The sequence below is a fragment of the Vespa crabro genome, chromosome 25, assembly GCF_910589235.1.
Source record: "Vespa crabro chromosome 25, iyVesCrab1.2, whole genome shotgun sequence".
Classification (NCBI taxonomy): domain Eukaryota; kingdom Metazoa; phylum Arthropoda; class Insecta; order Hymenoptera; family Vespidae; genus Vespa; species Vespa crabro.
In genome coordinates this window covers 2,246,490-2,259,706 of record NC_060979.1, presented here as the reverse complement: position 1 = coordinate 2,259,706, position 13,217 = coordinate 2,246,490, and the positions used below count along the sequence as shown (strand labels likewise).

The 13,217-nt window shown below is 27.0% G+C and overlaps 3 protein-coding genes and 1 non-coding gene across 4 annotated transcripts; all 4 read left to right on the top strand.

The window, feature by feature from the left end:
- The first annotated feature begins 16 nt into the window (after positions 1-16).
- LOC124432419 lies at positions 17-705 on the top strand. Its single transcript, XM_046981383.1, has 2 exons — positions 17-345; positions 486-705. The coding sequence occupies exons 1-2, from the start codon at positions 50-52 to the stop codon at positions 640-642; spliced, it is 453 nt and encodes a 150-aa protein (XP_046837339.1). The 5' UTR covers positions 17-49; the 3' UTR covers positions 643-705.
- Positions 706-835: 130 nt separating this feature from the next.
- Trnae-cuc lies at positions 836-907 on the top strand. The gene has a single exon. It is a non-coding gene; the product is annotated as a tRNA-Glu (tRNA).
- A 3,117-nt stretch (positions 908-4,024) lies between these two features.
- Positions 4,025-10,406, top strand: LOC124432491. Its single transcript, XM_046981474.1, has 5 exons — positions 4,025-4,485; positions 7,109-7,219; positions 7,632-7,862; positions 8,175-8,435; positions 8,512-10,406. Exons 1-5 carry the CDS (start codon positions 4,384-4,386, stop codon positions 9,742-9,744), a joined length of 1,938 nt encoding a protein of 645 aa, XP_046837430.1. The 5' UTR covers positions 4,025-4,383; the 3' UTR covers positions 9,745-10,406.
- A 422-nt stretch (positions 10,407-10,828) lies between these two features.
- Positions 10,829-13,059, top strand: LOC124432397 (uncharacterized protein KIAA1143 homolog). Its single transcript, XM_046981335.1, has 3 exons — positions 10,829-11,055; positions 12,254-12,386; positions 12,476-13,059. The coding sequence occupies exons 1-3, from the start codon at positions 10,948-10,950 to the stop codon at positions 12,646-12,648; spliced, it is 414 nt and encodes a 137-aa protein (XP_046837291.1). The 5' UTR covers positions 10,829-10,947; the 3' UTR covers positions 12,649-13,059.
- The last annotated feature ends 158 nt before the right edge of the window (positions 13,060-13,217 follow it).

The window sequence follows — 13,217 nt, the reverse complement described above, 5'->3', positions numbered from 1 at the left end:
ATGCAAATGATAACATAAAAATTGTTCAGATAATAAATTGTACAAAATAATGGCTGAACGTCAAGATAAGAAGAAAAAAAAGGAGAAGAAGAGGAACAGCAAGTCAAAAAAGATATCATCAAAGAAAAAGGCTGCAGAAGCTGCTAAACAAAAGGAAGCTTGCATTAAAGGAAAGTTTCACAAATGGGAAGAGGCATGGGAAAAGAAATGTCAAGCGCAGGATGAACTTGATGATTACAGATGTCGCCTGCACAAAGGATTATGTTTAAAACCAAAGACGCAGTCAAATATTTGGGTAAACGTAATAGAAGATAAAATGACACAGGAATTGCACATGGCCATCAAGTAATTTATAATTTAGATTTAAATAAAATTATTCTTACTTTGAATAAATTGTTTTACTTTTTTTTTTTCTTCTTCTTCTTCTTTATATTTATTAATCATTTATTTTGATTTACTTTTCCTTTTTCATTTTTATTTTATAGACAAGTACCAGTACCCAAACCAAAGCCTCCTCCGATTCCAAGATTAAAAAGAATGGAAATTTTATCGAGCTGCGAAGGAACGGCCAACCAGATTGCTGAGAAGAATAAAACAAAAAATATTGTAAAACAGAAAAAAAAAGGAAAGAAAAAAGGATAAAATAAAAAAAAAAAAAAAAAAACAAGGAAATAATAACAATGACCTTTCATTTGAATAAATTGAGAATTTATTCTTTTTCTTTTTTTCTAATTTATTAAGACTACATTAAATATTATTATTATTACTATTATTATACTTATATATGAGAATATATTACGTATATATGAATAAAATAATACGTAAAGTTAATATATCCGGTATAGTCTAGTGGTTAGGATACCTGGCTCTCACCCAGGAGGCTCGGGTTCGATTCCCGGTACCGGAAAATTTATATATATATATGTTTTATATATATAATAATTTTTTTTATATATAATATAATACATCTATATACAGATTAATCACTTATAATTAAACATAGTTATTATTAATTTTGCTGTTATACTATTCAAACAATCTGTTCTCTATATTTTATTATATATATGTATATATATATATATTTTATTATTATTATTATAATTAATATTTCATAATAATTTATATATATATATATATATAAATATAAACATATATATATATATAATATATATAATATAATAAATATTATAAGAAATAGATTATGTTAATTATTTTTATATTTATTGTTACGTCCGTTTATATATAAGAGTATTAATGTCCCTTTTCATTTTATTTCTCTGCTGTCTTATTTATAATAGACCTCTAGATCAAGAAAGTGGAAAGTGCATCCGCAATGTCGTGGCACGTTATTTTCGTCGGGGTCGACTCGAGTGCATTCACCGAAGAATAAGTAGCTTAATAGTGAGTGTATAGGCAAGTCAAATGTACATATATACATATATATAGTATATAGTATATAATATATATATATATAATATTTAATTTATTATATGATAATAAAAAAATATATATATAATTATAAATTTTTTTAATTACTAATATATATTTATAATATAATTTCATTGAATTATAATAAAGATATATCATAATGTTATATTTATTAATGATAATTTAATTCATCGAAAATTTGACAATATTTTTTTATATTATTCTATAATATTTTTTAAATAATTTCATTAAATAAAATAAAATAATATATTTTAATAATCGAATTAATTAAAAATTTAATAATAATTACATGTCATTTATAATATCAATCAATTTCTATTATATTTACCTAATATTTCTAAAATAATTTTATAAGAAAAAAATAATAATAATGATACATTAATTATCAAATTTATTGAATATTTTACAATATTTATATATTCTCATATATATATATATATATATATATATATATATATATATATATATATTATATATTTTATTTATAATTTATTTATATTTTAAGAGAAAAAAAAAATTTAATATCGCGTAACAATGATTTAAAAAAAATTGGAGAATAGTACAAGAAATAAAAAAAAAAAAAAATTGATTTTTTTAATTATTTCATTACTTATTCAATACCAAGTTTCTTGGTATTTAAAAGATAATAAATATTAGCTCATTACAGTATATTAGCCTTAATTATTTATGATTGTCGGATATTACAAAGACTGTCATTAAATTTCATAATTACCCAGGAATTTTCATTAAATTGATACCTTCTTCTGATATCATTAAATTAATTTTCATTAAATTAATACCTTCTTCTGATATCATTTTTAGAAAGATTAAATCGATTATTTAATAAATAAATAAATGCATAATAATAATAACAATAATGATAATAATAATAATAATAATAATAATGATAATATTATATAGCTTGTCAAATGGATTGAAAATTTGATAATAATTTTTATATCATCCATATTATTTATATATATTATATATATATATATATATATATATATATATATATATATATATTATTATATTAATATTTCTTGATTAATTTCGTAAGATAAAATAATATACTTTAATAATCAGCTTAATTAAAAATTTATTAATGATTATATATATAAATAATATTGAAGACGGGGAAATATAATAATAATTGTTTAAGTTTTATTAAATTAATTTTTGATAAATCCTCAACGAAATATTATCATTGTCATAATCATTTAAATAATAATTTTTAAACGATGTTTATATTATATTCCTAATCTCTTCTATAATTCTATAATGTTTCAAAATATAATAGAAACAATAACATTTTGTATCGAACATATGTTACATTACATTACATATACATATACGTATACGTACATACATATATATATATACGTACATGCATACGCACACACATATATATATATATATATATTCAAAGCTAAAATTAAAAATGAAACACTCAAAAAATACCATCCGGACGCGAAAATACATAAAATCTTTCAACGGAAATGATTTTCTCCCAATGCGAATACACATGTCTTTAAGAGATAGAGGGAGAGAGAGAAAGAGAGAGAGAGAGAGAGAGAGAGAATATCTACAAGGTGGGCCAAAAGTTCGTAAGTAATTAACCAAAATCAATTACCCTCTTCCAATACTTTACTTTCGAGCTTTTAATCAAAGTCTCGTGTTATCGAGTTAGTTTAGTATTTGGTTTCGTTTAATTAAAAAAAAGAAGAAAAAAAAAAGAAAGAAAAAAGAAGAGAAAAAAGAAAAAGATCTGTGAAAGAAATAAAAGCTTACGAAAGCTAACAAAAAAAAAAAAAGAAAAGAAAAGAAAAAATAATGTCTCGAAAAGTACGAGCAATTGATTTTTCGAATCACCATTGTAACACTTTTGTATAACCCTTAGGTAGAAACTTTTGTCCCACCCTATAGAACCCTGTAAAGAGAGAAAGAGAGAGAGAGAGAAAGAGAGAGAGAGAGAGAGAGAAAGAGAGAGAGAGAGAGAGAAAGAACCTCAGCATAGTGCGCTTGCTCTCTCTCAACCCTCTCTTCGTCTCAATCCCCCTAACTCCCTCGATTAACCCTTCCCTCCTACCCCTCTCCCGTCCCCTTTCCTTCTTCTACACCGCCGCACACCCCTGGTACACCTACGCCACCAATCTCTTATCATCCTTGAAGGAGACCAACTCGAAACGGGGGTGGATAGGCCGATATTGTCGAGCAGGCGCAGTATAAAGTTGGTGGATGAGGTTCGGTGGTGGGCTGACGATCGGGGAGGAGGGAGGAGGGGTAGAAGAGGGGGCCTATGGGGTGTAGGTGGGGGCGGTAGGGTAGGATGAAGCAGAGAGTACAAACCGCATATATAATCCAGCATAACGCGCGTTTACCTCGTCCAAAGTTGGTGGTAGTGATTCCTCGTCGTCGTCCTCGTCTTCATAGTCATCGTCGTTGTCCTCCTCCTCCTCCTCCTCCTCCTCGTCCTCGTCCTCGTCCTCCTTATCCTCCTCCTCTTCCTCATCATCATCATCATCATCATCATCATCATCCGCATTCTCATTCTCATCCGTTCTTTTTTAATGTCGTGTTTTAAATGAAAAAGAAAATGAAGAAAAAAAGATGAACGTGAAAATGTTCGATGGCAACGACAATAATATAAATAATAACAATAACAATAACAACAGCAAGGATAGGAACGACAATAATGAAGAATTCATTTTGGAATTTGTAAAAAGGCTTTTGGGGATGATAAGTTTATAAGAAGAAGAAGACGAGGAGGAAGGAAAGAAGAGCAACAAAGAAATATATAGGAGGGGTGGAAGAAGAAGAAAAAAAGAAAAGAGAAGAATATCCGAGGGAAAGAAAAAAGAGAAAAGGGAAGAAGAAGAAGAAAAAGTAGAGGAAGGAGACTTTTGTTCGATAAAGTTTAAAGATCGAACGGCGATGAACAACGGTTCACCTCAAAATTCCGATACGGCTGCCCAGCAACATCGTAGCGGCGTTGACAACAGCGACGAAGAGGAATGGAGTGGTGTAGTAGAATGTGTAATTATTTATACGTATTTATTTATTAATAATAGAGAGAGAGAGAGAGAGAGAAAGAGAGAGAGAGAGAGAGGATGAGAGGGAGGAAGGGTAAGAGAGAAAATAATCTGTTCTAATCATAAAAGTTTCGTATCGCTCAATTTCTAATATTGATTTATCACTCTTAAGTAATTCTATGATTTCTATGGCTAGGATATCTCTTTGAATAGAAACGTGCATTTGTGTGTGTGTGTGTGTGTGATTTGAAAAATTGTGTTTAACTTTATGTTTGTATGTCTAGATTCCATCTGTGTGTCTGCTTGTATTATGTATGTGTCGCGCGCGCGCGCGCGCGACACATACACACATAGCAAATGGTATATACAAAGAGAACCAAATTATAGTATTAGTATGTGTGTGTATTAGTGTATCGATGGTAATTGGAAATGTAAAAAAAAAATGTATGTACGTATGTATGTATGTATTTATGTATGTATGTGCAATATTAATTAAACATAGTAATAATAAAGTAGTAGTAGTAATAATAGTAATAGTAGTAGTCATAATATTGTAATGCTAGATAATATTGCTAGTGGTAATGTAGTGCGAACAGGATTGTGTATATGAGTGAGATAGTAGGTAGTAGTAGTAGTAGTGATGAGGGTTGAAATAATCTAAAGAGGGAAAGAGAAAAAAATAGCTTAACGAGAAAGACTGAGAGAGATAGACAGAGAGAGAGAGAGAGAGAGATAGCTTAACGAGAGAGAAAGAGATAGCTTAACGAGAGACAAAGAGATAGCTTAACAAGTGAGAGAGAGAGAGAGAGAGAGAGAGAGAGAAAGAGAGAGAAGATGAAAAGGAGATAGAGTGAAAGATAGAAAGAGATAGGGAGAGAGAGAGAGAGTGGGTAGTGTGAAAGATAGAAAGGGAGAGATGAAGTCGATGAACGCATTGAAATACTGCATAGAGATTGCACATTGTTGCAATCGTTCTTTTTGATTAGAATTCTTGAATTAGGTATGTATACATGTATATATATATATACATCGATTATAATAATGATTAAGAGATTTTTTCTTCTTATTATTTTATTATTATTATTATTATTATTACTATTATTATTATTATTATTATTATTATTATTATTATTATTATTATTATTATTATTATTATTATTATTATTATTATTATGATGATATTATTCACGCTTATTTGCGGCTAAGTGACATGCGAAACGTGATTCTTATCTCGTCGTTCAGGGTCAGTGAGCTTCTTTACCTGTTTACCTTTTATATATGTAGTAACTTTAAAGTAGAACGTTGACATTTTCGAGATCATTGATTAAGTTAAAGAGCATATCACTTTTAATAATAGTTTTATTCATATAATCGATCCTTTTCTCTTTTTCTTCTTCTCTTTCTTTTCTTCTTGAAAAAAATTTGCTATATATACATATATGTAGGAATTATTTTGTTTTTGTTTTTTTTTTGTTTCTTTTTTTAATAATCTATACAAACAATTTTTGAACATTATATATATATATATATATATATATATATATATATATATATATATTGAATGTAGAATGTAGATGTATAAATAATTAATTAATAGAATATTTTTTATTTTTTGTTTTCTTTTCCTTTTTTTTTCTTTTTTTTTTTTTTTTTATTTAGTAAACGATCAATGGTAAAATATGAGAATTATTTTTATATTTATTTTTTGTAATAATTCCACGTCATTAATTTTCAATACATCATTGCATTGGTATGATTCAATTTGAAAGATGATAAATAAAATTTGTATTTCTTTTTTTTTTTTTTTTTTTTTATAAATAATTAATAATAAAAAAAGTAAAACAAAACCATAATTATAAGTCGAGTTAATATAATCAATAAATTTTTATTTATTGATTTAAGTAACATTATAATTTTTTTATAATTAATGAAATTGTTTATTATTATTATTATTATTATTATTATTATTATATATTTCATAAGCGGTTATTATATAAATATATCTAAAATTTCAATTTCAATTTCAATTTTATTTAATAATTGCAGTCTACATCTATGTTTGCGTTTTTATATATATATATATATATATATATAAACAAGTTGATGGATTTCCTTCAACGAAGAATATTTTATTGCGAAGTAATCATTCTTTCGATCCTGTTAAATACAAAAGAAGAAAAAAAGAGAAAAAAGAAATGAAGGTTTCCAATTGAAGAAAAAAAATTGCAATCATAAAATGCGAATGGCATCATTGCACTCGTTATAAAATATACATATATCGTCATGATGAATATGTAGTCCACCTTGATACCATTTATCCTTATATTGTTTTTTTTCTTTTTTTTTTTTGGTTTTCCTCCATTTAATATTTTTCTTTAACTTTAATTCAAAATTTAAAATAAAGTAAAAGAATAAATAAATAAATAAATAAAAAAGGAACAAAAAGTTATGATTTATTAAAATTGTATTGAAATAGAGAAAGAGAAAGAGACAGAGAGAGAAAAAGAAAGAGAGAGAGAGAAAAAAGAGAGAGAGAGAGAGAGAGAGAGAGAGAGTCATTATGTGACTGTGAATATTATTTATAATTTGAATTATTTTAATAGTAATATCGAATATTTATATTGCAGGCTGTATTAGAACGATCAAAATCGGATCGTGTATCAAGAGTGGACGAGGATAGAAGACGTCGTACCATTATCGTGGAAAAGAAAAATGGCACGTATGGTTTCACGTTACAGGTAAAACATTTACATCTATGTATTACATATATATATATATATATATATATATATATATAATTTTTTGCTACGCCATATAAAGATATAAGATATAAGGAATACGTTTTATCTGACATAAACATATTTTTCTTTTTTTTTCTTTCTTTTTTCTTTTTTTTTTTTTTTTTTTTTAAGACACTTCTTCATTTCTCACTTTATATCTTTTTTCCTTTCCTATTTTTGTTTTTCCTTTTTCCTTTTTGCTGGTATAATTATATATACGTTCAAAAAATTTTATGATCTTTTAATTTTTCTAAAAACATATATATATATACATATATATGTGTGTGTGTGTGTGTGTGTGTATTATTAATTATTTTAATAATTTTATTTATTGTTATTTATTGTTTGTTCTTTTGTACGTTTGTTACAGAGTTACGGGATACATTATAAAAGAGAACAAGAAATAGAAATGATCACTTATGTCGATTATATAGAATACGATGGACCTGCATTTAAAGCAGGCATGAGAGAAGGTGATGTTATACTTTCTATAAATGGTCATGAAATGGATCGAGCCGATCATACTACCCTTGTGAACTTTATAAAAAACTGTGATACCAGAATGAGAATGGTCGTATCATTTGAGGATTGTGTGAGAAAGGTAATTATTTTCAAATAATTTTTTTGTCCATTTTTTTTCTTTTTTTTTTTTTTTTTTTCCTTTCTTTCTTTAAATAACTTCGTATATCTTTCTCGATTATATCGTAAAATATTTTATTTCTCGCATAACTTATTCTAAGATATTACTTGTTATTGGATGATTGAAAAAAATTCTTATTAAAATTGTCATTTAAAAACGAAAAAAAAAAAGATATAGAATTATAACGACAAAGAATTATCTATGTTGATGTATATATCCTTTGAGTAATAATAAAAATTTGACAAATGACTAGACGAAAATTTGATCTCACAGGTACAATTACATATGCGTTATCTGGAATTACAACGTGCTCTACAATTACGCTTAGGTGAGCTTGAAAGATTATGCGAGAGAGAACGTTCAATATTGATGGGTCGATGGAAGACACATTCGCTTCCAGCACGTAAAAGAACACCCAGTAATATTATAACAAGTAATCCTAATCAGCCATCTCCATCGTCGAGTTTTAATTCGTCAACGATTCAATGTTGTCGACCTGCAACATCTACGGAACATCTTTTGCTTTACAATTTGGTGATTATAATGATTTAATATAATTGTTTCCTAACAGTATAATTAATTAAGTATATATGTATATTTTTTTTTTCAGTTTGGTGATGGTCGACCATGCTTGATACCACGTGCAGCTTGTTTGGTAACAGTAGGACCACCACGTTCTCGAAGCGATCATCATCAGTTTCTTTCAAAGATGCCCAGCGAATCTGGTGCATCCACTTCTTCACGTCATAGTTATCATCAGGCAAATGGTATGAGCGGTACACCAGCGAAAATGAAGTCACACAAATCTTGTCAGCAACAACAGAATTCGTCGATAAGCGGTGACATATCGGTTCATCATTCTCAACAGAATAGTTTATGCGTCGCTTGTATCTCAAGTGCTAATCGTCGTCGAGAACAATCGGATACTGGTAGTTTAGACGCATATGATTTGGCCAGTCCTTGCTGCGATCCAAACTGTGTTCCAAGCCGTAGAAGACGTGAGAAACAACGTCGAGCTAGAAACGAACAAAATCATCTTCAGCAACAGCAGCAGCAGCAGCAACAACAACAACAACAACAACAACAACAACAGCAGCAGCAGCAACAACAACAACAACAACAACATGTGGCACAGACTCAACGAGAACAACAACAGCAACAACAAGGACAACAACAGCAACAGCAGCAGCAACAACAACAACAACAACAACAACAACAACATGGTACGCACAATTGTTCCAGATCTTCCGGTCATAGTCTTCACTCCATTACCAGTAGTGACGTATCAACTACTGCTGATAGCGTAGCTTCTTGTTCCACTAGTCTAAGTACAGATACACTTTACTGGGATCCAACTGTTCACCAAAGACCGCCACCGTGCCTTCAATATGCCAAACCCAAATCATGGGATAATTTAACTACAAAAGCTTTCGGTGGATACGGATTTGGATACGGTTATTTGGATACAGCTACAATAAAGACACACAGCGCTGAACGACCTGGAAAAGGAGGTCATGGTCGTGCTAAAACACCCACTGGTACTGTACAAAGAAGAACAAGTAGCAGTACATCTTATTCCACTGGCAGTACTCGACATTTTCAACCTACCAAATCTACTGAAAGTCTTCTAATACCGCCTCCTTATCAAAATGAATTAGACGGTAGTATAAGCTGTGAATGTTTAGACGAACCCAGTCCAAGATTTTTACCTGTCGTTCAATTGGAAAAACATAAGGAATCCAATTACGTTGCTAGTAATCATCCTCAAATTAGACATCGACGTTCTAGTCATTCCGAAGGAAAACTCAGAGCTATTAACAGCTCGGAGGTAACTCGATTGTAAATTTATTATTTAGATTTATAATTTAGATTTCTGTATAAGCTGGGATATTATATAAAATGAACAGTTGTACCATTTCCGTGGGGTGGTGGTCCTTTTTTTCTTTTTTTTTTTTTTTTTTTTTTTATTCTTGCCAATCAATCATTTTTTTTTATTAAAGCTTTTATTTCTACTTAACGAGAATATCTTTGAACATTTTATTAAGTAAATTCATTTCCTTTTTTCTAGAACTTATTATATCTCGAAGAATTTAATAAAATTCGTATTAATGTGATCTATGTTTGTCATGTACATTTCAATGAAAAATATTTCTCCTCGAATAATTAATTGATAACAATGCTTTCTCGTTTGTATTATAGTTGCATGTACATTTTTTAAAAAGACGAGATCGTAATGTTATTTTACAATGAAAAAAAAAAAAAAAAAAAAAAAAAAAAGAAAGAAAAAAGAAAGAAAGAAAGAAAATACGAAACTGCACTTGGAATTGTCTTTTTGATCAACGTAGAAGGTAATAAAAGTTTGATAAATTTTTTAAAGACGCACCGATTAATAGCAAACGATTTAATATATTGGCTAACCACTTCCATGGACAAAACGAATAAACGTTATAAATAAATAAATAAATAAAAAAAAAAAAAAAAAAAAAAAAATAGTCAAATAAAGGACATACGCATATTTTTATTCAATGTCCCATACATAAACGTTAAGAAAAAAAAAATGAGAAAATCATTTGTATATTTGACATTTTATCTTTTCTCAACATTTTTAATTGAAAGAAAAATATTAAAAAGTAATAAAATATTAAAAACAATTTTTTTTTCATATAATGTATAAAAGTATGTATTTAATTACATATATATATATATATTTATATATAATTTATTATTTATATATAATATATTATTTATATATAATATATATATATATATATATATATATATATATATATATATATATATATATATTAATTTGCATTAACCTGCATTTTAATTGAAAAGGTTAGAAAAAAATTGTTCTGTCTGTGAAATGATTGGTTCATGCGTCGACCAATCAGAAACAAGATCATTTACTAGAGAATGCTTTATAATTGTCTTTAACCAAACGTCCATCGTACTTAGTTTATTACGTGTCGTTAGAGGTTATGTTACTTTACTAACTATCTGAATATACATTTAATTATACAAATCTTTACAAATATTATAAAGTATGTCTAGAAAAAAGTTAGTGTCATACATTAGGCCTGAAGAGCCAAAATTTTTAAGAGAATTAAAAGAACAGATTAAATACAAGGAAGGACCAACAATTAATACAAAGGTAAAAATGTAAACATTCTTGATTATATATATTATATATTCTTTATAAATTAAAATTTTTCTTTATGTTAATAAGATCAGAAATTAATATTGGTTTTCGAGTTTTTTTTTTTTTTTTGTTTTTAGGTTAGAGCTAACAATTCTTATATTTCTTTTTATTTTTATATAATATAATTTTTTAGTTCAGATGTCACTCTATATACTGGTATATATGTTTTTGTTCTTTTTTTTTTTTTTTTTACTATTAATTTGTACTCATTTCAAAGTATTGATTTCAAAGATGGACAAAAAACGAATTCGATTAATTTTCTTATATGAGTATAAACTTGGTCATAAAGCTGCGGAAACAACTCGTAATATCAATCATGCATTTGGTAAAAATATAGTAAATGAATTTACGGTAAAGCAATGGTTTACAAAATTTCAAAATGAAAATGAAAGCATAGAAGATGAAAATTTGTAAGATGAAGAAGATCGTCAATTGTTTTCTGTCATTGAAAATGATCAATTGAAGACATTGATTAAAACTGATTCATATACAATGGCTCGACAATTTGGACAGGTGGTAGATGTAAAGTAACTCAACTGTTATTCACCACCTGACACACTTAAGAAAGTCAAAGAAACTCGACAAATGGATGCCACATGAATTAAACGAAGATAAACACGATCACATCGCACACGACAAAATCTACAAAACTTCAAATATTCTTCAAATATTCTTCAAATCTAAATATTCAACCTAACTTCCTCGGACTTTTCATCAATCAACTAGCATTTTTTCAAACACCTTGATTATTACTTTTCGGGATCGAGAAAATTTTCACCGATCAAGTTGTTACTGAAAATAAATTCCAAGAATTCATCGAAGTTCTAAAACATTGGAATTTTATATTAAAAAAAAAAAAAAAAAAAAAAAAAATTTCACTTTGACTAAAATATTTAAATTACGATGGATATTATTTTGCTTTGATAGTTTTAAAGATAAAAATTCGAAAACCGACATTAATTTCTCTTACCGATTTTATCGTAATATAATTTATTGATTATATTTCTATAATTCTTTATAATTTTGTATATTTAATACGAAACAATAGGTGTGTATTGTTGATAAAAAAAAAAAAATTTTATATTTATTTAATAAAGAAGTAATATAATAATTGGATTTTTTTTTTTTTTTTTTTTTTTTTTCCAAATAGAAAGAAATTTTGCCACGTGTCTCTGACAATGAGGAGGAAGATATAGACGGAGAGAAGCCTCTTGTTGTTGTATTAAATTCAGGAGACTTAACTGCGGAAGAAGCAGAAGCTTATGAAAAACAAAAACAAAAAGGTACATTTTGATTCATATAGATATATTTTTATCCAATATATTTAATAATATTTAATTATAATTTATATGATTTATTTGAAAATTTATAGAGGAAGCTGAAGCTCCGATTGATTTGTCTAAACGTGTAATATTTAATAAAGATAAATTGAAAAAGAGACATTCAGATACGATTGACGGATCTGCTAATAAAAAAGTTAAAAAGAGCAAACAAAAGAAAGCTGTTTTATCGTTTAACGATGAAGAGGATGAAAATTTAGGATAAGATGTAATGTGTGTGTGTGTGGGAGTGTGTGTGTGTTTGTATGTGTGTGTAAATATTATATTTATTTTTTATTTACCGAATATTTTTTGGTAATAATATCTGTTATATTCATTACCAATAATATTTGTATATTCACATTATTTTTACTATAACACTTGTCTACAAAATATTGTGACAAAGTATTTGTCATTAATAATTTGATGCAATTGATATTGTATAAATTTCAATTAAGATTGTACATATGATACATTTTCATAAATATAATTTATATATAATGTATTAATGAGATACATTTATACAATAATGGAAAACTTGAAGAAAAAAAATGTATATAATAAATATAAGTGTATATATATATTTATATGAGAAAGAGAGAGAGAGAGAGAGAGAGAGAGAGAGAAAGAGAGAGAGTAAAAGTACATGTAATTTTATAATAAATATTTTATTAAAAAAAAATTAAAAAAAAAAAACGAATTTATAAAAGGAACATTAAAAAAAAGAAAAAAAAAAAGAATAAAAATAAACTATACTTTTTGAACGTAAAAATAATTAATTGTAGAAAAAGAAAT